This window comes from Eschscholzia californica, unplaced genomic scaffold (assembly GCF_041429995.1).
Source record: "Eschscholzia californica isolate CP2 unplaced genomic scaffold, dmEscCali1.0.p SCAF_1, whole genome shotgun sequence".
NCBI lineage: Eukaryota > Viridiplantae > Streptophyta > Magnoliopsida > Ranunculales > Papaveraceae > Eschscholzia > Eschscholzia californica.
Window position 1 is genome coordinate 32421890 of NW_028238198.1, and position 24478 is coordinate 32446367.

General features: G+C 36.4%; 4 protein-coding genes across 6 annotated transcripts; 3 read left to right on the plus strand and 1 right to left on the minus strand.

Moving 5' to 3' along the window:
* Positions 1-415: 415 nt before the first annotated feature.
* LOC147566150 (protein NEN1-like) lies at positions 416-9383 on the plus strand. Of its 3 annotated transcripts, none has more exons than XM_086652637.1 (8): positions 416-1209; positions 1301-1458; positions 1547-1593; positions 2796-2859; positions 3848-4452; positions 4674-5439; positions 6303-6469; positions 6746-7539. In XM_086652637.1, exons 1-6 carry the CDS (start codon positions 939-941, stop codon positions 4906-4908), a joined length of 1380 nt encoding a protein of 459 aa, XP_086508763.1. In that variant the 5' UTR covers positions 416-938; the 3' UTR covers positions 4909-5439; positions 6303-6469; positions 6746-7539. The 3 variants fall into 3 exon arrangements, with proteins under 3 accessions (XP_086508763.1, XP_086508762.1, XP_086508761.1); XM_086652636.1 differs by having other exon boundaries at positions 7169-7539; XM_086652635.1 differs by lacking the exons at positions 6303-6469; positions 6746-7539 and adding an exon at positions 9248-9383 and having other exon boundaries at positions 4674-4904.
* Positions 9384-10708: 1325 nt separating this feature from the next.
* LOC147566151 (uncharacterized) lies at positions 10709-14898 on the plus strand. Its single transcript, XM_086652634.1, has 7 exons — positions 10709-12681; positions 12762-12852; positions 12948-13105; positions 13231-13282; positions 13657-13733; positions 13847-13940; positions 14061-14898. The coding sequence occupies exons 1-7, from the start codon at positions 11068-11070 to the stop codon at positions 14780-14782; spliced, it is 2808 nt and encodes a 935-aa protein (XP_086508760.1). The 5' UTR covers positions 10709-11067; the 3' UTR covers positions 14783-14898.
* A 522-nt stretch (positions 14899-15420) lies between these two features.
* LOC147566152 (Pentatricopeptide repeat (PPR) superfamily protein) lies at positions 15421-17700 on the minus strand. Its single transcript, XM_086652638.1, has one exon. It carries the CDS (start codon positions 17346-17348, stop codon positions 15996-15998), a length of 1353 nt encoding a protein of 450 aa, XP_086508764.1. The 5' UTR covers positions 17349-17700; the 3' UTR covers positions 15421-15995.
* A 2686-nt stretch (positions 17701-20386) lies between these two features.
* Positions 20387-23593, plus strand: LOC147566153 (vesicle transport v-SNARE 11-like). Its single transcript, XM_086652639.1, has 6 exons — positions 20387-20615; positions 20927-21031; positions 21855-21913; positions 22002-22190; positions 22929-23099; positions 23216-23593. Exons 2-6 carry the CDS (start codon positions 20938-20940, stop codon positions 23366-23368), a joined length of 666 nt encoding a protein of 221 aa, XP_086508765.1. The 5' UTR covers positions 20387-20615; positions 20927-20937; the 3' UTR covers positions 23369-23593.
* Positions 23594-24478: the final 885 nt, after the last annotated feature.

Here is a 24478-nt window from a genome sequence, read left to right on the forward strand (position 1 = left end):
GCTAAATGCCCTAAAATTTGTTCCGACAATAGGCGAACCCGGAAGTGGGCAACTTTAATTGGTCAGGCATAGGGAGAGAAATGGCCTACTTCAATTGGTCAGGCCATGGGGATAGAAATAGTCTGACCAAGTGTAGTCGGCCTCATCATCGTTTTAGTTGTATTCGGTCTCAATTTCAAGTCATTTAACATTTCTCATTTCGGAAACCTAACTTTATATGCAAAATGAATGTTTTTATACACTTACTACACACATGTTTATCTTCACCCGCTACCCAAATACATTTTATTATTTTCACCACTATTTTTTTTTTCTAGTTTTGACTAGAATTTCTATATCTCTCGAACTGATAAAACAATGTATTGTTACATCTACCTGACTTATCCATTCAATAGAAATGTATCGATAGTTAAACATGATCAACGGTGACTTTCCAGGGCGTTGTATTCATTGGTAGTGTCTTACCAGAAGAAGAAGAAGAATACAAATGATGAATACTCAAGTAGTGAATTTGAGTTAAGAGAGAGAGAGATATAGTAATCAGGGTGAGCGATTTTGGGACGAGGTACAATGTTCCATCCAAACCGGAATAACACTTGGCCTGGGCGCCTGGCCAAAGTAAATTGGCCTTGTCAAGGGCAATATATGTGAAAAACACAACACACCAAAGATTTCACAGGCTTAATAGGCCTAGACCTAGACTACACTTTTAAATGGGCTCCACCGTCCAAAAGCATCAAAGAGAAGAACAAGCACGCCAGGCAAACTTGGCAACGAAGCAACCTCGCAACGAAGCAACCTCGCCTGAGGTTTATCGAAGATATAAAGGACGAGTTCTTGGCGGGATCTATCTCCATCTAAATCCTCTCACCTCTTTTTCTCTCTCTCTATAATCTTCTCCTCGTTTTGTTCATCGAAGATAGAAAAAAAAACCTAAAATGGCAGATCGATCAGAGATAGTGTTTTTTGATCTTGAAACTACAATTCCATCTAGAACTGGTCAAGGCTTCTCCATTCTTGAATTCGGAGCTATTCTTATTTGCCCTCGTAAACTAGTTGAGCTTCATAGTTATTCAACTCTCATCAAGCCTTCTAACCTTTCCGCCGTTTCTACCGCTTTCGTTCGATGTAATGGAATCACCAGAGAAGCTGTTTCAGTTGCTCCTACTTTTACTGAAGTTGCTGATATCATCTATGATATCCTCCATGGTAACTAATCTCTCTAACTTTCTCTCTCTCTCTCTCTCTATATATATATATATATAGTTTGAGTTGGTTTTGATTGAAATGTTGTTTTCAGGTAGAGTTTGGGCTGGTCATAATATCTTGAGGTTTGATTGTCCTCGAATAAGAGAGGCTTTTGTGGGAATTGGTAGGTCGCCGCCAGAACCAAAGGGAGCAATTGATTCATTAGACTTATTAACTCAGAGATTCGGGAGAAGAGCTGGAGATATGAAGGTAAAAAGATTGCCCCTTTTGTCAAAAAAAAATTAAGATTCAATTTTAAATGTTTGGGGATGTTGATGTATTTCTTGATTTTACATAGATGGCTACTTTGGCTACCCACTTTGGGCTTGGAAACCAAACACACAGGTAATTAACATTTGTTAATTTTGTCTGACATCCAACTCAAAACCAAATCAATTGGCAATGAGTTAAGAGGGCCTAGATGTGAATATCTTGGTTACAAGAGTACCCTTCGTCTATCTCGGACTATTCTATTCTTAGACGCCTCCCCATGTGTTCTTCTAGCCTAATATGTGTCTTTTTGTTCTAGCATGTGTCGCTGTTGAGCCTATCACATGTGGTGCTAGCTTTTCATACCTTGTTAAATTTGTATATATCCAACTCAAAGACCAATTGAAATACGTGGATATGATCTATATATTATTTTTATTTATGGTTAGAGTACATTTTGGCCATGTGGTTTAGTTCTCACATCATTCACATCTAACATACTTATTAGCACTCACAGAAACAAAGAGTCCGCATTATTGTTGAAGGAATTTATTTAGAATAATAAGGAAAACACTTTAATGAGCCTGATACAATAGATTGCGATAAATTAGGAAATGTACAAGTGAGGAGTACATTAGAGGTATTCTTGGAGGTTTAATTGTAGAGTAAGAAATAAGGATTTCAAAGAGTTATTTTTTTGAAGTATTTGGTGAAGTAAAAAATCAATGGTTTTCCATGACTGGAGAATGTGATATGCTGCCATAGTTCATGAGGGTTTAATGTATATTATCTTTTCATTGGTTACTGACTTCATGATTCATGAGGTTTTCACTCAAACTCTCGTAGATGATTGCCAAGTTGATGCATACACCGATGCAGCTCATTTTACTTGTATATAATGATTTTGTTTTAAATCTTTCAATGTTCAAGTACATTATTTTTGAGTTAGTAGCTTAATAAATGGTTCATATATTTTTCAATAAAGTATTAATTCGCTGTTTGAAAATAAAATTGAGGTACGAAAAAGAACAGAATTAAGAAAGGTCATGTGTGATTCAGTGGGGCCATGCTGTGCCCACCAACTGATTTGAACGGCAAAACCATAGTCCACAGGCTAGCCGCTAGCCAGCTTATCTTTCGTGTCAATGCTGTGCCGCAAAGACATGTTACGTTTTGAACCCTAGTTCAGACCACTAAAAAAAAATAAAAGGGATGGAAATACACATTGAACAGTTCAATAGAATAACTGAAAGGAGTGAAATATACTCAATCTTGGATAACAAGCCCAAAACCCCAATTTCTTCCCTAGATTCATGCTTATCTCATTGATGCCTCAGGAGCTTGGACGATGTTCGGATGAATCTCGAAGTGATAAAATATTGTGCTACGGTGTTATTCTTGGTAAGCATACCTGTATATGCTAACTCCTTTGTGCTACTTTACATATTACACTTGAAGTAAAACAGAAGTGTTGAACTTGAGCAAACCATCATTAGTCCCTGTAAGACATCTTCTCTGTCCAATTTCTTGCATGTTAGTGTAGCAATTTTATCTGTACTTCCTTTGCAACCCAAGATGAACATTAGTCCATGATGTTTAGTGAGTATTTTGCTGGAAATGTAGGTATAGATGCATAGGCATTCTAAAGCAGCTTCTCGTGCACATACATTTCCGTGTGATATAATAGGTGTTTTTCTGTTTTGTTGTTACTAGCTAGTTATTGCTTCACATTGACGTCTAATTCAGTTGCAGGTGTTTACTACTTGTTGCCCCAACTTTACTTTATATGTTACTTTGAATATCGCGGTGACTTGATTCTGGTAGAAGTCTTTCTATTTTGGAGAAATCTAATTTTGTTAGAGTTTGGATATTATTGTTATTGGCCACTCAAAACAGTAAGCCGAAATTGCTCCCACTCATTTTACATCAAGATGAAGAATTAGCATAACTAACTCGCGGACCAAGGGTTAGAGTAGTTACCAACTTGCTTTCCAACCTCTAGGTCGAGGGTTTGAGACATGGAGTTATACCCCTTAAAGTATGCTCACCTCTAAAAAAAGTTGACATCCTGCCATGTTTCTGAAATGTGAACATGGTTATATGTCATCGTTAAAAAAAAATATTGTTGTATGTCCCAGAGTTGCATATCAACTTCTTGTACATTCTAATGGATCTGTCTGGTAGATATTTTTTTCTTTGGCAAGTGAAAATAAGTGTTCCTCTCTCTTGATTAGTTCTATTTTCACCTGTGTTAAATAAACTCGCTGCGATTATCGTAACAGTTTGTAGTTCTCACTTTCTTGTTATTCAGGGATGTGTTCACTAGCACGAAGTGAATGTATATCAGTAGTTGCGTACGAACTACTAATCTCATTCGATTAACTTGCAGGAATCAAGCTTACCAGACGTACTCACAAACACAAACATCCCTTCATCTGTTCTCATGTTCACAGACCATCAGGCAATCCCCCCTTTGGATGTTGATAACAATGTAGCAAAACAAGATCCCTTCAATATTAGCCTACTCATTGACCAAGTTATAGCACCACCCACACAACATGATACAAACATGGACGAAGAAATAGCTGATGCTGAATCTCCTGAGATTGTTGTAAATACTATTTCATCTGAGAGTTCGAGTGGTCATGCTGGATTCTTAGAACCCGATGAGGTGGCACTGGATTTTGTCCGGGCGTCTTTTTTCCGCTCTCGTCAGGGGACTCAGCGGATACAACTACTGCACAAAGATGTTATTTTGCAGCTTTCTTCATCTGAACTTAGAGTTCGTTTTGGTGTAAGTACAAAGTTTCTTGACCAAGCTGGTCGGCCACGATTAAGCATTGTTGTTGATCCATCCCCGAGTTTATGCAAAGTTCTCGATGATTGTAACTATCATGCACAAAAGTTGTTTACGAAGTTAGGTAGCAGCTCAGAGTGGAGATCTGTTGTTACCAGAAAGAACGGCTTCTTGAATTCCCCCACCATTCGACTACAGTGAGTTTTACATTTTGGTGTTTCTGTCTTTTGTTGTATTCAAACATGAAATCTGACTCGAGATCTGAAGTGGTTCGAGTTAAAATTTCAAAATGTTTGTTTTTTATTGTGGAATTTGCAGCGCGGGCATTTGACTTGTTCAAATGGCCGACTCAGGCTGATTTTTGGTCATATCGAAATCTGAAATAACCTAACGTGACTATTTGTCTGTGCATTTACAGCATACCCACGTTAACAAGTGGGGATACAGCCGTTTACGCTACCGAGATATACCAAAAAGAAGCTTCAGGGAACCCTCGGAGGATTATATTTAGCAAATTTGATGCTACTGAACTTGACTCACTGTTTACTCCAGGAACCTTCGTCGATGCGTTTTTCTGTTTAGATGTATATGATTTTCAACAATTAGCTGGTATCCGATTAGTTGCGAAAAAGTTCATAATCCATTCTAAGTAGAGAGGATAAATCTAAGGCCCAAAAAAGGAGCCTAAATAGGAAATCCAACCCAATAGGGAATTATATCCCAAAAAAAACCCAAAATGTTAGATTACCTTCCTATCCCTCCTAAAGAAAACGTTACCTCTCTTGTCCCACACTCATTTCCCGCCCAAACAACCAGCCTCTCTCTTTCTATCCCTGACTTGATTGACACAACCCCTCTCACATGCCAGCCTCTCTCTTTCTCTCTCGGTCTCCGCGCTCTCTCTCTTCATTCAAACCCTCTCTCTTGATTACACACAAACCATTTCTCTCTATCACTCTTCATTCAAACGCTTCCTCTCCATCTCTCTCTATCTCTCTCTCTATCTTTTTTTCAACCGAAACCATTGCAGCCATTAACCACTGAGAATCGAAACGTTACCGGCGATTCTCTCTCTCTCTCGTGAAAAGCAGTTTAAGCAACTTGATCTACTTATTTCTCTCTCTATTTCGCTCTCTTTCAACAAATCTGGTGCTTCTCTCTCTAATTCTCTCTTTCAAACACAGGTACGCCTCTAATCTTCCTCTAAATCTTGATCCTCTCTCTGTTGTTGGTAAATTATTTGGATTGTTAGAACATTTTTGGGGTTTCTTCTTTCAGATCTTGTTTGTTGGTAATATTTTAGGGTTGTTGGTACAGTTTTAGGGGTGTTCGAAAATTTGGGTGTGTTTTCAAACAATTAGGGTTTATTATTTCAAGTTCAGTACTCTGATCTTGAGTTTGTGATAAAATATTTTGGGTTGTTTTTCAAAAAAGTTTTAGGGTTAAGTTGCTCTCCAGTTTGTAATAAAACATTTTGGTTGTTGTTTTGTTATTTCGGAAGCATGCATCTTCACTATAGGTAATTTGGGTGTTTATGGTTCTTCATCAAGCTTCTAGGTTAGGTTTGTTTTAACATTTAGGGGTGTGATCCGAAAGTTAGGTTTCTGTGGAGACATTTAGTACTTTGTTTTTGATTTTTGGGGGTCTGTCTTTGGTGATGAAATGAATAATTTGTTTTAACATTCTGGGTTGTGTTAAAGAAATTTAGGATTATGTTTAGCCATTTTGATAGTTGTTTGTGATTTCAGAAGCATGCATCTTCACAGAAGGTAATTTGGGTGTTTATGAATCTTCATCAAGTTTCTAGGTTAGGTTTGTTTTAACATGTAGGGGTTTGATACGAAAGTTAGGTGTCTGTGGAGAAATTTAGTACTTTGATTTGGATTTATGGGGGTTTGGCTTTGTTGATGAAATGAATGGTTTTTTTTAAGATTCAGGGTTGTGTAAAAGAAATTAGTATTATGTTTAGCCATTTTGGTTGTGTACATACATTTTGGGCTTGTTTCAAACATGTGGGTGTCTAATACAAACATAACAAATTTTGCAGATAAATTTACCAAGATGGTTAAAGCTGCAACCAAAAAAGGAGATGGTCCAGCAAGCAGACAACAGACTCCAGTAAGGGCTAGCCCTAGAAAGAGGGCTAGTGAAGAGCCATCATCCGCTGGGCCTAGCAAAAAAGGCAAGAAAGTAGCGAGTCCTAAACAAGCTAAGGTCTGTTAGTCTATACACATCTGTGAGAATGTCCTCTAATTAATGTTTGTGCTCTCACATTTCATATAATGGTTTGACATATTTGTTAGTGTGTTGTCATTCTGTAAAATGTTACTTCACTTAATGATCTGTCATTATTGTGTAGACCATTGGTCTAGGCTTATTGTGTAGACACATTGCAAAATGATCTGTCATTATTTATAGTGATGTAGCATTCAGTGTAGTGTTGGACAATTTGGTGAATGCCCTGACATATCTGTTACTGTTTGTGTGAAGCATCGATCGTATACATCGAAAACGAGAGAGCCAATGGTGGAGGCTCAACCAACAGAGGCTAGGGAGCAGAAGAAGAAAACTATTTTTGATTTTCAATTTCTTCTTTGTTTTAAGAAGAAAACTACTTTAAATATTTTATAAATATTTCAAACCATTTTTAAGCATTTTACATAATTTCGAGACATTTTGGAGTTTGTCCTCTCAGTATTGTTTGTGGTCTCGCATTTCGTATACTGTTTTGGCATAACTGCGTGTGTGTTGTCATTCTGTAAAATGTTGCTTCACTTATTCGTACTCTTATTCTTAGGGTTTTGTGAAAAGTTCTGAAAATCATTGGCATCAGCTTACAGTGTTGTAGCATTTGTAGTCGTGTTGGAACATTTTGCTGAATGATCTAACATATCTATTACTTTGTGTTTGAAGCATCGATCTGCGACATCCAAATCGAAATAGCAGATGGTGGAGGCTCAACGTACAGAGTCAAGTGAGCAAAAGAAGAAAAATTGCAGTTCACAAGGTAGCAAGGGACAATTTGGAAGCATTTGTAGTCCAATTTTTGTTCTCTGGAATGTTGATGAAATGAATGAGTTGTTTTAATAATTTGAGTTGTGTTCGAGAAATTGGGGTTATGTTGAGACATTTAGTACTTTGTTTATGATTTTTGGGAGTTTTACTTGATTATTACAGTAATGTTATTGGTCAATGTGGTAGACAATTTGGTTTATGTTTTAACATTTAGTGGGGTGTTGATGGATTTTGTGGTTATTAATGAGTAAAAAATGATATGTTTTTGATATTTTGGGTTGTGTAGAAATATTTTGTGCAAAACATTTAAAAAAGAGAAGCAGCAGCAGCAAGACAATAGGTTGTACAAAGAGCTAGCTCTAGAAAGAGGGTTAGTGAAGAGACAACAACTGCAGGGCCTAGTAAAAAAGGCAAAAAAATATTAAAGGTGACTGAATCACAGACCAAGGCAAGATGCATTCCTAAACATTTTGCATAATGTTTAAGAATGCATACGAAATGACATAAGGTTCTGTGAAAAAAGATAAAATTTGGGGAAAACAGTGGCATCAGATTTTTGAAATGTCCTCTCATTATTGACTGTGGTCTAACATTAAGTATAATGTGTTCGCATTATTGGTAGTGTCCCGACAATTTGTAAAATAATCTCGCATTATTGACAGTGTTCTAGCATTGTAAATAATGTTTAGGGGTGCAAGGAAATAACAACAGTTGTTTCTCAAACAATTCGAATAATGTTGGAGCATGATCGATAATGTTGGAACATTTTCAAGAATGTTTAAGAATTGCATAAATTGTTCCTCGAGCATTATGTATAATGTAGCATGCAAGTTACCTAATCTTCATCCATTTCAGAATATATTCGGAAATGTTACACAACGACGGAGTATGCCCGTTTCAAAATCAAAAGTTCTCTCATCAGTGAAGAAGAGTAGGTATTTTAAATTGAACTCTGCTTTGCAATTTAACAAATGTTTGGACACTGCTTAAAATGCTTAGAAAACGTTAGACTGATCTGAACATCTTTAATACAAAATTGTGGTGAACATTTTTCAAAATGTTCACACATCCTTTAAAATGTTAATACAAATTGTAAAGTGTTTTGAACAAAATGAGAACCAATTGCTACTGTTAACATAACTGTACGGAATAGTGTTAACACATCCCGTAAAATGTTTAGACAAACTGTAAAGTGTTGCTTATAAAACGAGAAGTGGTTGCTAATATTAACAAATCTGTACGGAAGAACAATGAAAACACCATGAAAATACCCTAAAACCAAGAACAACCTCACCAATGGAGCTTCAAATAAGTAGATCTACAAATCTAAATATATTTAACTCTCTACAAACTATGAAAACACCATGAAAACACCCTAAAACAAGATTTGAAGTTTTTTTTAACCTCCATTAAAGAAGATGATGAATGAAGGTGATGACTGAACCACGAAAACGTGAAAAGGGTTATCTCTCTCGGTCTCGGTTTTTTTAGAGAAGAAGATGATGAATGAATGAAGGTGGAATAGATTGAAGATGATGAATGAAGGTGGAATAGATGAAGTTTATGTCGGCTTCTATAGTCTACAGAGAAGAAGATGATGAATGAAGGTGGAATAGAATGAAGAGATGGCCGGTGAGGTTCGGGTGAGAAGAGAGAAAAGAGGGTTTGGTGTTGGGAGGTAGAGAGAGAAAGTAAACCCAGATTATGAGAGGAAGAGAGATATTTTGGAGAGAGAAATTTTGATTTGTAAAGGGAGGGAGTAGTTGGATATATATGGGAGGGCAAAAGAGGGATTAGAAGAAGTCTTTAGGTCTTAGAGATACAAGTTGGGAAGGGATGGAGCATAGGGATGTGTATTTGGGTTTGATATGAGTTATTAGTTGATTATTGGGTTTTGGGTGGGATATTAATCCTTGTTGGGTTTTTTTTTGTATTTGGGCCCAAAATTTGGGCCTTTCATCAAAAAATTCTTCTAAGTAATAGGATATGATTCTTAGGAAAAGTTGGATCTTTGATTGTAAATATGTAAACAGTTAACAGATCTAACATGTTATATGTTTTTAATATTAAGGGATTGTAACAGTTACTCATATGAATATATTATTTTCCCAAAGAAGTCTTTTCTGAGCATTGAATCCTTCCAACAAATTAGAGGCCTAGAGGTGTTTCGGACTTTCAGCCTGTCTCCTTTCGAAATTTGGGACCTAGGTAGTTTTGGACAGGTACCGTCCCTTCCCTTTCTGGACCATTTATCGAAATTAGATTCGACATCTAATTCTAGTTCTCAATTGATTCAGATTTTAAAGTTTGTTTTTCAAAATATTCCATAGACTTGTCAAACAAGATATCGAAAATACCCTGAGCCTGTTTGTAGGAGTGGGATGCATGATTATATAACTAGGTTTGATTTTATCATTATTTATGTTTTCTTTTTCTTTTCTTTTTTCTATTAGTCGTGCTATTACAAGGCCGACCACTCAGGCCACCCACCATTTATAAGAATGTTTGTCTCGCTTCTTTGATAAGTCAATATGATATTAACGATTATATATGGATTATAAGGAATCAACTCAAACACTAAACAAATTTAAATGGTTTTATTCCTTGTAAGTAATGATATTTATTGTTTTTGAGGATTTCATGTTAATTGTTACATGGGATAACATCAGCATGTCCATACGATTATATGATAAAAAAAAAAAAATCAAATCCAGTGAGCTCAAAATCGTCAAAAGAACATTTAGCATATATAGTAACAAAAATGCTTCCGAGTTCCGACTTTGAACATCTAATTAGAACCTTATCATATGTTTCAACAAAAAAAAAAAAGAAATTATAACTTATCATATTAATAGCACCTTCTTTAAAAAAAAATTATTAGTAGCGGGCTAGCAGCTTGTGCATCTCTTTCAGTTATGACCTTCTGTTTTCCATTGACATGCTTGGGGTTCCTGGAGTTACTACCTCTATAAGGCTGGTGCTACAGAGAGAAAAAAAAGTTTCTGAATACAAAATAATAAAAATAAATTCTTCATATGGCTATATCTAATCTCCTCGTCCTTGCAAAAGTAAAAAAAAATTTTACATTCTTCTCTTCGAGAAGGGATGGTGGGGTTATATTTGACAAATGACTTAAACTGCTCGTCTTGAAGAGATTCTTTCTCAATTAGAATAGTGGATTTTATCAAATCTCTCCTGACAACAAAACTTTATCTTGCATATGATATCTTTTCATCTTTGATCATCAACTCTCGCCACCAATATTTTCGATCATTTAGGGGTTCGTCATCTTTACGCACCAAATTCAAATTTACACCTTTAAGAATTGCAAAAGACAACTCTTATGGGCAATTCATGTAAGAGAAAATCAATACCTACCAGCCACATTGGTGGTCAACATTTGGTCGGCCTTTGGGACCAAATTGTTTTCTGTTACTTGAACTGAACGTGATGAAACTGCACGAAATAGAGATACAGAATTAGGCCGAAAATTAGGCAATATCCCATTTTTATTTCCAAATGGCCAAAATCTAGCTAATAGGGTGAAATCTATTTCTTCATCAAAAAAAAAGGGTGAAATCTATTTGTACACGTGTTCGGCTCCAAATACGTCATTGACCTTACCGTTAAACCCAACCACCACATAAACTAACCGTTAAAATTTTCCTTCACGCGTCCCCCTTTTCCCGCTTTTTTTCCCCCCCTCCTGGATTGTAAACGAAACAATCACAACTTCAAACTCTTTCTTTCTTTCTCTCTCTCTCTCTCTCTAGAATTATTGATCTGATCGGTAATGGATGATGGAAGACAGAAAACTGATGATGATGCAGTGGGATGGATTAGGTAATGAAGAAGACGAATTCTTTGAATCATTTGATCGTATCTCTTCTTCTGTTTCAATCAATCTCGCTCCTAATTCATCTGGATCTAATGACGATGAAAACTTCGACGATAGTCGAATTTCTTTCGCATCCGCCATTTCTGGTCCTCATGATGATCATCGGAGTTATGTTGCTGCTGCTTGGGCTAATAATATGTCAACAACATCAACTTCAATGCCTGATGATTATGGTATTTGGATGTCTGAACCTGGATCTATTAAAGAAAGAAGAAAACGTCTTCTTCAAGGTATGGGTCTTTCAAGTGATAAAAATTTTCTCAGACTTGCTACTTCTGAATTAAAAAAAACTACCTCGAAAAAAAGACTTGTTGTAATTTCATCTTCATCATCACCATCATCATCAGCAGCAGCAGCAGCACCTATTGAAAACCCTAAAAGACATGATTTTTCCCCTAATTTGATTGTTAGATCTAGATCGGATGGGTTTATTGAATCTTCTTTAAATGTTGCTAAGCAAAGAAAAGATAAATTTATAGGTCAAATTTCAACTCATATTCTATTAAGATCTTTTTCTGCTCCGTCTTCGTTAGGAGATCGAAATTTAAGAGTTCATAATAAATGTATAAAGGGGAATCGTAGAATAAGTGGAATTGGGTCTATGAGTAGAATTGGGAATCGGGTTTTATCGTTCGTTAAGAATAGAAAAGGTGGTTCCTTTTTCTTGATAAAAAATTTGGATACGGGTAAGGAATTTATCGTTAATGATTATAATGAAGAAGGAATGTGGAATAAACTTAAAGATCTTCAAACAGGGAAGCAACTAACAATGGAGGAATTTGAGAAAACTGTTGGGCATTCACCTATTGTTAAGGAGCTAATGCGTAGGGAAAATGTAGCTAGGGTTTCGGATGAGACAGTTCGAACTATTGATAGAAAACTAAGTTTAAATTATTCTCTTAGTAAAAGTTTCAGATCAAGCAAGAAAAGGGGAGCTGCAATTTTAAAGAACATAAAAGGTGTAGCTAATTCCTTTAACGGATTTACCAATAAGGAGAGAGAAAACCCATCTTTCATGTATCACCAAGGATCTCGGAAAGGTTCTTCCCAAACAGGATGGACAAAAGTTCGTCAACAGGGGAAATCGTATAAGGAACTTAGTGGTCTTTATATGTGTCAGGAAATTCAAGCTCACCAGGGCTCCATTTGGACTATTAAATTCAATTTCGATGGTCGATTTTTAGCAAGTGCAGGAGAAGATCGAATAATTCATGTTTGGGAGGTAGTTGAATGTGATTCAATGTCGTTGAATCCCCTCGAAGAAGCTAATTTCACCCCAGTTCATCCCATGATGAGTAATTCTCTAGATAGACCTCCTTCTCTTGGAGAAGCTCAGTTATTTCCATCAGAGAGGAAAAGAAGAGGAAAGATTTCGTCGAGCAGTAGAAAAAGCAGTTCTTTTTCCGATCATATCGTCATGCCCGAAACAGTTTTTTCCCTTTCTGAGAGACCAGTTTGCTCCTTCCAAGGTCATTTGGATGATGTCTTGGATCTCTCTTGGTCTAAATCTCAGGTTAGTCTCTTTCTTTTGCATTCTCTCTATATATGTAGAATTTGCAGGCCAATCTGGAAACAGTTTCTGTAAATTTGCAGCAACTTCTTTCTTCTTCAATGGACAAAACTGTTAGATTGTGGGATATGGAAAGCAAGACATGCCTAAAGTTATTTGCGCACAACGATTATGGTGTGTTTCTTCTTGCATCTTGTCGATCTTAATACACTTTCTAGTTTCTTCTCCGTTGTTCTCATTTTTGTTTTGGGATGGGTTTGGTTGAGCAGTCACTTGTATACAATTCAACCCAAATGATGATAGATATTTCATCAGTGGTTCACTTGATGCTAAAGTTCGAATTTGGAGTATACCAGATAGGCAAGTTGTGGACTGGACTGATCTTCCTGAAATGGTTACAGCTGCTTGCTATACTCCTGACGGCCAGGTCTCGCTTTGCTCATTTATTCATTTTTGTGCAGTCTCTCTCTCCTTCTAGTATGACTGTAGTCCGATAAGTAGGAACATGTAGATTTTCTGTTCCTGATGTTTTTCTTCTTTTGGTTATTGAAGGGTGCTTTAATCGGGACACATAAAGGGACTTGTCGTCTATACAATACATCTGGTATGAAAATTTCCATTAACCATTTGAATCTTGCCAATTATTTCCAATATTATCTTTTACATCTTCGGATTTTATTCATCATTAAAGTAGCATCATCTCCATTCCCAGTAGTTCTTGAAAGATTTCCCACCCTCCTGAAAAATTAGTAAGAATTATTCCATGAGACTAATAGATTATGAATGTCAAAATTTATTTATTTCAAAATATCATCCTGCTGATCCAACAAAAGTCTGTCAAATCAGTCTCACGTCATCTCTGATATCCAAATCTCTAATTGATAGTGTTTATATGTGTTTCTGACAATCCTAACAATTCATCCACCATTATAAGCAACCCTAGTACGATTTTGATCATCCATTTTCATTTCTGTTCAGGTTGTAAGCTACGGCAAAAAGCTCGAATAGATGTTCAGAACAAAAGAAAAACCCATAAAAAGATTACTGGCTTCCAGGTAATAATTTCTATTTGGTTCATAATCATCAATTCATCTACTTTAACCTAAGAAAAGCTTTGAGTTTCCACTTGACATTGAAGAACACAAACTGATAAATTTGTACTGGACAGTTCTCTCCAGGGAATCCATCTGAGGTGCTGATTACTTCTGCCGATTCTCGCATACGAATTTTCAGTGGTACAGAAGTCATTCACAAATTCAGAGGTATTACTTAAAGCAAATCTTAACTGAACTAATTCAAATGCTCTTAAAAAGATGACATATATAATCTAAATTCAGTTTCCAGCCTACTAACAAGTTTAATTCTGAGTAATTGGTTTACAGGGTTCAGAAACACAAGCAGTCAGATATCAGCATCATTTACACCAGATAGAAAATATGTTATATGTGCAAGTGAAGATTCTCAAGTATATGTATGGAAAAGCGATGAAATCCAAAATATAGGTGGTGGAAAAGGGAAGGTGTATCATGCGACAAGATCTCATGAGCATTTCCCATGTAGGGATGTGTCAGTTGCAATTCCATGGCCTGGTAGTACGAAGTATGAACCACCCCTTTTGGTTCAATCAAAAAGACATTCAAAACGTTCAGTTTCTCAAGTACCGCCATATCCAGGGATGAGTTCTACCTACGAAGATGCCATTGTAAGTAGTAGTAATAGTAGTAGAAATCTCCCACCTTTACCTAGGAGGAATGGCTTACCAGAGAGAGAAGCAGAGGAAGATCTTGCTAATGCATATCGTTCCGACTCGGGGATTGATGTCAGTGGCCGTAGAAGAGGCTCATTTGCTTCGATGTCAAGCAATTATAATATGTCAAAGTATGGAGATTCACCTTCAGTATCAGTCTCAGGCGGCTCTTCGTCATCTTTTTCTCTCAGATGGCTTGACGGTCTGGGTGGTAGTAGTCGAACTAGTACTCATGCAACAGCTTGGGGGATGGTGATTGTGACTGCAAGCCTGGGAGGTGAAATAAGGACATACCAAAATCTTGGTTTGCCACTTCGGGTTAGTCGTCAGACCAATCTCTTTAGAGATTACGCGTAAACTTTCCACAACACTTCATAGATCTATCCTTTTATTCTTATATTCCTTTTTGTTCTGTTTACTCTCTTTTTTGATCTTCGACGTTTAATACAATTTACAAATGATAGATTACACAAGTGTCTGCTCATCTTAAGAACCAAATATTGATTTTGTAACTGAATGGAGTTGCTTGGCCTGATTATAGTTCACCCATAAGTGAAAACAAGAAAATGAACTTGTGACCTGTCATAAATCTTCTAAATTTCCTTAGCTGCAGAAAGAAAACCGTGAAATATATAAAGTTTGTATATAAAAGAACAAACGTGCCAAGCTTCTTACTGGGTGGAGGGCAATTTAACTCTACTTCGTTTCATGATGGACAAAATTCTCTCGATAGACCTCCTTGTGGAGAGGCTCAGTTATTCACGTCACGGAGCAATACAAGAAGAAGAATGAATTTCATCAAGCAGTAAAAAAGCCGTTCTACTTTGAGGGTTGTCATTATGCTGCAAACAGCTTTCTCATTTTCTGAGCGATAAAACTCTCCTGCAGTTAAGCTTGCATAATCTAGCTTCTCGCTGGTTTCTTCATGTTATATCTCTCAGAGAGTGAGAAAACTGTTTCTCGCTATATGAGAATGAAATCAGTAAAACGATAAATGAATAGGTGAAACGGTTCTTATTCTGAAGATTACTAATTATCAAGTCGCGGAAAGAAATAATATAACAATTTATAACAGCAGTAGAGTAGTTTCGGTTTTCTACCAGATGAATAATTCATACATTGAAATGGCAAGGAAAGCTAGAAAAATTCGGATTCCTTTTCTTTCGCATGTAAGAATTGGAGGGGGATAACTAGTTGCCTGATATTTGATCTGCAGACTATTTTGAAAGGACAGCAGGATATGAAGATCCACTCTTTTCTTGGTTTTATTGTCGAAATGATGGAAACCGTTAACCACCACCTTATAAAGCTCAACTACTGGAAAAAAGACTTGCAATGTGTATCACAAAGTATGTTGCCTGCGTCTCTCATTGCTAATTGGTTTTGATGGAAACACATGCTCCACGTCATCCAACAAAAAGACACGCATTGGGCACAGAGAACACCACACGTGAGAGGCTATTGAGAATAGTCCCACATGAGCAATAGGAAGTATCATGACATTGAGGGATTCTCTACTCATTGTCAATTGGTTTCGAGTTGGACGTCCACAAACTTAACACGTCTTTACTCACTCGTTCAACTTCTTTACTGGCTTGAAGACCTTTGCAATCGATGGATTTAATACATCGCTTGAGCAACTAAGTGCAATACCTTTTTCCATTGCCTCATCCCAAAGTTGTTTGGCCTTTTCAAACTTTCCTCCTTTAGAAAGCTTGGGTATTAACAGATCATAAACCGGCGCATAATCCCCTACACATATTCCCTTCATCCTCTCGAATAGCCATAAAGCATGACCTACTCTCTCGACTCCACAAAGAACACCAATCAGGTCATGGAAAAATTTTGGTTTCGGTATTAGCCCAACTTCAATCATTTCATCGACGAGTCCATTCCCTTTACCGAATCTCCCTGTCAAATACGAAACTCTCACAACAAGATAATAGCTAACCCAATCGGGAGAACAACCTGAACTCTTCATAGAAGAATGGAGAATTCGATAAGATTCACTCACTCTTCTTGCCTTACCCAAACAAGAGAGCAAAACATTGAAGCTAACAGTATTTGGTATGATCTTATAAGACCTCATCTCTATCATCAAATCAAAAGCTTCAGGAACCAATGCAGACGGGTTCGATTTAAGGTTGCTTTCGCATAAGCACTTAAGAAATGAGTTATAACAAAATAGGTCTAATCGAACTTTTACGGATTTCATCTCATCGAGGATCCTTCGAGCTTCCTTCACATTCCCATTTACACACCACCCATGAAGAAGATTTTTGTAAATGTAAGTTTCTTCGCCAAAAATTACATTTTTATGGTGGAAAACGACTCCTTCTGCTTTCTTAGCATGCCCTTTGGAACAAAGATTATGGACAATTGCACTTACAATAATCTTATCTTTCGAGCAATTGAATTTCTCCAAGTTCTTGAAAATCCCCATTGCTTCATCTTCTCGACCCATTTTTATTAAAGTCTCGGTAACAAGACTAAATGTTTCAATCTCCATTGTTCGCTCCTCTTTTCGAAGATCAGATAATAGAATATTTAATGCTGTAACATCTTTCTTTTGAGCAAAAACTCTAATTGCATAATTAAAAACTTCATCATCCAAACCATTATTTGAATTCTTTTTAGACCAAGAAAAGAATCTGAGAAGTCTTCTTGTGGGTGCTTCAGTTCTGCAAGAATCTAAGATCTGGGTAACTAGTTTTGAAGTTATGAAAGGTTTTGAATTATCAAGACTAGCTTCTAGTTCATCTAAACCACCAACACCACTTGAAACAATGTGACAGAGCTTCCTGAAATCAGGTGATTCAGATTTTCCAGGTAGAACAGTTGAATAAAGAGAGAAAGAAAGATGTACTAACCTACTGAGACTAATCAACTGGATTAATGGTTTCTCTCTCAATATGGAAAACATATTCAGTGAGGAGTTTTGTCAAACAGGTGATCTGCATTTACCTTTTCAATTGGGCTGTCTATTCCTCTAGTTCAGACTTTCAGGTGATGAAGGTTATTGATTGTACCCTATCTGTCCGCTTCTCGATGGAGCCTTCCTCGACTGGGGGAGTTTATCTCTGTGTGACTGGCGCCCCACTCTTTTTTGCTTTATGCTCGACATTCTCTAGGCGCACCACATTTTCACCTATTTTGTTTGTTTGTAGTAGGCTCCAACACTCTTTGAATTTTTTTTCTTCCTCTATTTTCATTTGGATTTTTCTTTCAAATCTTCGTTAAAAGTCTTACATTTCTTAGTGGTTTTGAAAGGTAGCATCTGTAATTCGTTAATTGAAGAAAGAGTCTATTCCAAATTATTTAGTGTCACGAAGAGATGCGTATAAAACTTCCCTAGGACTGTGTGTTGTGAATTGCATGAAGTCCAAGTGTAAGAGCATCTCCAATGCAACACTCAACTTGAAAAAGTCAAATTGATATCTAGAATTATTTGAGTTTTTAGCAAAACACACTATCCAATGTGACACTCAACTTGAAACTCAATATGATGTGGCAACAATAAATGTTGAGATACCTAAAAGAAAACTCAACAATTAAGTTTTCTTTTGAGAATCTTTATGGGTCCACATCATCATTTTATATATTAAAATAAAAACCAAGAGTAAATCTAAAGTAAATGTTGAGTTTTTTTTAGTATTGCATTTGAGAAGTATTTTGAATTAAGTATCTCAATAATGCTAGCTAGGAAAGAGAAACCAAATTCATACTTGACAGTTGACACATTGGGTTAATTGAATTTTTGTTGAGTGTTGCATTAGAGATGCTCTAAGCCAACTGAACAAGGGTCTCGAACACCAACTTTAATCTCATTTGGCTTGTCGTTTGATCCCGGTGGTTTCAATTGTTGGTGTGATCTAGACTGGTTCTTATTTCGTTTGAGCAGACCTCTTGATCAAAGAAAATCAAGTTTCACTTTCACGAGAAAGCTCTGGACGCGTTCTACTTCAGATAACGTTGCCACTTTGGTTTCAACTATGTCCTCACCACCATATAGCTTTGGTTTTCAGCCTCACCTCTCACCTCACACATTTTTCTACATTTTCTAACTGGTTTGTCGAGTCTTTCAATTCAGACTTAGTCAACAACCCTCTTCGCCGTGTTTGATCGCGATCTCCTAAGATTGTGGTGGGACATAATTTCTCTATCGGAAGAATAGTGAGGGGTAATCCTAGAATTTTTTGATTCCGCTTTTAAGAAATCACAAGGATTTTTTGAAGTTTAGAATTTCTTTTTTCTTCTTGTTATTCTTGTGTGGTTGGAATTGATTTTGGTATTGAATTGTGGTTATGGGTCAAACCGTTAGTTGTCGGCTACCTGCAAGTATGAAGGTCATGTTCTATCGAGCGATTGATGTTTAGGGACCCTCATTCTTGTTAAAAGGGTCCCTCCTGGTGAATTGGGTACGAGTCTACCGAATTCACAAGAGAGAATTCGGTACGAGTCCCATCGAAATTCACTCCAGAAGTGAATTCGATGGGCTTGTACCGAATTGTGAATTCAATCAACTCCTAGCGAATTACATGAAGGACCCTTTTAACAAGAAGGCCACGGCTTTGGGGAATAAAAAAAAAATCTCTGGGGAATAAACATATTTTTTTTTAGACCAAAAATTGACATGATTGTTGTTAACCCCCTAAATCTCACAAACTCTATCTCTAACAAACTCTCTCTCTCTTCCCCTTTCTCTCTCTCTCCCCCCCATTCTCTCTCTGTCGTTCTCCCCCTCTCTCTCCCCCCTCTCTCTCTGCCGTTCTCTCTCTCTCCCCCCTCTCTCTATCGTTTTCTTTCTCTCTATCTCTCTCCCTAATCTGGGGTTTCTAAATTATCTATCTCTATCTCCCTGATGTAGGGTTTCCTATAGAAACAATAACTTGAGTTTCTTATTGAGATTTAGGCACAAAAAGAAAATTCTTCTGATGTTTATTCTGTAAAAGAAAACATGGAGAATGGTGATTAACTCTCAATGAAGGGTAGAGGGTTAACAATTCAAAATCCTGGATTTTTTTGGATCAAGTAAAGATGGTGATAGTCATATGAAAGTTTAGAAGAATTTTAGATTTTAGAGGAACAGGTGGATTGGTTGAATCTTTTAAAAGAGATTTGTGAAAAAAAGAATTCTTTCTTCAATGGTGTGAATATATTATTTATCTTTTGTTAGTCAGAATCTGAGCATTTGGTGAGTTGATTTACTTTGTTTTTCTTGTGACTTGATATGAAGATGTGAGGAGATGAAGATTAGGGGTTAGGTTAATAACAACAATGTCAAATTTTGGTCTAAAACGAAAATATGTTTATTCCCCCGAGATTTTCTTTTATTCCGCAAAGCCGCGGCCTAACAATAATAGGGGCCCTATAGAGAACTTCCCTCCCTTAGAGCAACTCCAATGTATAGGGGGCTGGGGCTCCCAATTTGAATTTGGGAGCCCCAGCCCCTTGCCTCCAACCCGGGAGCCCCGGGGCTGGGCTCCCGGTGGGGCTGGGAGCCCCATGCTCCCGGGCTCCCAGCCCCCAAAATATGGCCGTTGGGAGCTCCAACGGCCATATTTGGGGTGGATCCCCTAAAAAGGGGATCCACCCCACTTCATTTTAATTTTTTTTAATTTTTTTTTTAAACTAATTTTTTTTCTAATCTTCTTATTATTTTAAATACTTCATTTTTAAGTATTTTTCTCTAATTTTTTATTTTTTTGTTTTTTTGTGTTTATCTTTTTGAAATTATCTTTCTTGAATAATATCACATTTTAATTCATAGTCGAAATCTAATAATTTATAGTCGAAATTTAAAATCAAAATTTCGCACACGTGCTTCGCACACGTATATTATTTTGATTTGGGAGCCCCGGTTGGGAGCCCGACGTTGGAATCGAGAAAAGCCCCGGGGCTCCCAAAGTTCAAGGGCTCCCAAAATTGGGAGCCCGAGCCCCACATTGGAGTTGCCCTTAGTGCCTTTATAAGTCACGTGCATAAATACTGTGTGGTGGCAGGAGTAATTTATTCAAAAGTTTAGGGCTATTGTGCAAATCTTCTCCAACATATTAAAACAGCCAGGTCAGATCTGCTAAATAGAATTCCAAATTCGATCCTCGCCAAGAACAAGACTTTAATACCTAAATTTAATCCCATTCGATCGACGACGAAGCCAACAAGCTTTCAACTCTGACTTTTTTCTAAAGTATAATTCGATCTCCCTTTGCTTTCCATTCGTTACCCTAACTATAGTATTTGATTTATAGCATAATTATCCCTTTCAAATTCTTCTACTTAATTGAACTAGGTTTTGCAATTTTCTGTTAATCGATTTGAATTGAAGGTAAAATCGTACTAATTTAGGTGTTTTTGATCATTTTTATGATTGAATTAAGTAGGATTTGAAGAAAAAACTTGGAATTTCGCTTTTCTTCTTTCCATTTTGGGGGTTTTGATTGATTATCTTTTTTCTTTGAGAAAGCTAAAAGGATCTTCCTTGTTTGATGAATTGATTAGGGTTTGGAAAGATGAGTGAAGTATATGAAGGGTACGAGCGCCAATATTGCGAGCTTTCTGCAAATTTAGCTAAAAAGTGTACATCAGCTGGTCTTCTAGATGGGGGTAAGAGATATTTGATCATCCTTATGTTCTTAGTTTCATTTTTTTATATACTGATATCATATACTTTAGGGTTTATCTTATTGAATTTCCCACACCTTGATTACTTAAGCCATGTTTGGCACGCGAGAACGGAATAGGATTACGATGTATAGCAATCCTCTAATGTGATTATTAGTAACTTAGTAACTGCAATACCTTACTATTCGTTTGGTCAGGAATATGATTGGTAGAGATTGATTTTCTTATTTCCGTAAATGATTTGAATGACCATTCTAAGAGAAAGGGGATTGCAAAAATTAACGTTATATGCTCCGAATTTTGTGACTAGTGTCTAAACCATCACATTCAATACAAAGACTTAAATTTTCCACTTCAAGATTTCATTCACATCTTTGGCACAAGAGTTTGGTATGTTTGTTAGGGTTGAGTGCCATTATCAGAGATAATCGTTGGTTTGCAATTGGTTCTTGGGAAGTCAGAGCAGTGAAATTTCTACTTGTGTTCACATTTGCATAAGAGCGACAAATGAGAACCGGCTGAGTTGTTGTATTGGGCATATGTATCTGGCAGATTGAGTACCCTAATTTTTCTTCATCTAAATTGAAAAATATGAGGATCTCAAATTCGTACTCCGAAAGAGATGATTTTTCAATTAAAGTTATTTTGGACACCGTACAAGCAACTCTGTAACTCGGGTGACAAGTTTGACTATGTATATAAGGTTTGTCAAGAGGATTATTGACCGACCATTTTACTTTTAACCAACTTATAATGTAGCTATTGGATGTGAATACTAAATATTCACCTGAATTTGATTTTTCAGAACAGAAGAAACAAAAGATTTCGGAAGTAAAATCTGGATTGGAAGATGCTGAGAATTTGGTAGTGTATTAACCTACTTGTGTATTGTTGAGTGTTGAAAATTTTCTTTGCATGTGTAATTCCAATAACTGTTGCATGAATATTTCAGATACGGAAAATGGACCTTGAGGCAAGAAGTTTGCAGCCAAGTGTAAAAGCTATGCTTCTCGCAAAGTTAAGGGAGTACAAGTCCGATCTGAACAATTTGAAAAGTGAAGTCAAGAGGATTACATCAGCTAATGTTAATGCAGCTGCAAGAGATGATTTGTTGGAATCAGGAATGGCAGACACAAAGATGGTATGCTTTATTTTCCATGCTTATTAGTTGACCCCTTACTAGTTAAATATGGAGGATACTATTCACTCAATATTGCTATCTACTTAGTTATCTCTCTGGTTGATTTGGTGCGTTCTTTAGTTTTGGAAACGAGCTACCTATCTACTATTCTAGTTAACTGTCATCGTTATCTTGTGAACTAACGATATATTCATAACCTTTCATAAAGATAATTTGTTGCCGTTCCTTCATTCGTAGATCCATTTCTTGCATTTAATCATGTTTATGTATTTCTTGTATTTTTTTTCTTAATAAATTAACCAATTTGACATTATTTCGTACATCACATATCTTGATTCTAGCGCATTTCACAACTTATTATGCTGTTTTAAGCTTCTGAAGCCGGATTCATCAACATTTTAGTGTTAGGACTAATAACAAATGTTTACTATTTGACTGAGTACGTTGGTCTTTGAAACGCTCGACATTCTGAAACAAAGGATCCAAACATCATGATGTTTAGGATCAACAGATAAATCATCTAGCCAGAACTAAAGTTATAAACCGACAAGATTCGACTTCACTTGTACTAAAAAGTACACACTACTTGAATAAGTGCGGACAATGGACCATAGTTTTTGGTTGTTACCTTACAAAAAAAACCTCTGGTGCTAAATGGATTCGTACCTTCTCTTGAACATTTCTTAGAAAAGGGTCAGTAGTTAAAACAATCTTATGAATTTATTTAATGATGTCAAGGTGTCTGCTGATCAAAGGGGGAGGTTACTAATGTCTACGGAGAGATTAAACCAATCCAGCGACAGAATTAAGGAGAGTAGAAGAACCATGCTCGAAACGGAAGAGCTTGGTGTCTCTATCCTTGAAGATTTGCATAATCAACGTGAGCGTCTCCTCGGGGCACATAATACAGTACGTCTCTCTCTCTCTCTCTCTCTCTCTCTCTCTCTCTCTCTCTCTCTCTCTCTCTCTCCATATATGTATGTATATATACACACTTGCTAATGGTTCTTTTCTTACTCGTGCAGCTTCATGGGGTGGATGACAACATTGGGAAGAGCAAGAAGATCTTAACTGCTATGTCAAGAAGGATGAGCAGAAACAAATGGGTTATTGGCGCCATAGTTGCAGCTTTGATCCTTGCGATCATCATCATCCTTTACTTCAAGCTTTCCCATTAACTGATATAATCGACTGGATTGCTTTGTTTGAAAACTGATATTCCTTGGTTGCTTATTTGCGTGAAGGTTTGAAGATTGTCCTGTCGTATCTGTTCTTGGTACTATTCGTCTCTATGGGTCAAGAATGTCTATAACATAATACATCTCCATATTTGTCCTCTGTTCTTTCCTCTATCATTACCTAGTTTTCACTATTGAAATGAAATATTACAGCCATTGTTCTTATCTCTACAAGTCTGCGCTATTATATACTTAACCCTAAACTTATTGAAAATCCATTTCAATCAGATTTCTTCATACAATTTATAAGCATCTGCACAGGTTAAAAACTGTATTTTCGTAGTATTTGTATCCACGAATTTACATCATTATGTGTTACCATATAAACTTATTTGCGGAGACGGTTATTGGTTTAGAAAGAAATCTTAACTCCATATTGGTTTTGGGAAATGGAAGTTAACAAATTCATTAGGTATTTGGAGTAATAGTCTATTTCTTTTGTTGCTTTTGGGAGAAATGAAAAGACAAGTCCTCAAAAGTAAGTAGATGTCAATTGTGGTGAGGGAGAGGGAAGAGGATTTATTTCAACACGAAATTAATGCAGCTACCCATTTGGGATGGATGGTTTTCCTCATGGATGTCTTATTTTTATCCCCTTTTGTTTGTTTTTCTAAATGACTTAAAAATCTAACAACAACTATACTAGTTTTTTTTTTATGAAATAACAACTATACTAGTTAGGAAACAAAATATGTGGTATACAAATCATCACCTTAGAACTTGGTCCAGTATTTTTTTTTTGATGAAAGACTCGGTCCAGTATTGACTAAGGCTATCTTGCTAAATTTCAACTATATAGAGGAAGAATACCTTACCTAATATCAAGTTAGCCTATTCAATATCTCAACAAAAAAAAAGTTTTTCATCAAAAAAAGAAAAAAAACAAAAAAAAAAATAGTTGGCCTATTCAACAAAAAATAATATATATACATATATATATATATATATATATATATATATCAAGTTTTTAGGGCTTGAAGAAATGCTCACTACGTAGTCGATGGAAAAAAAATCCAGCTTCTTTTGAGTTTTGATGCATATTCTGACTAC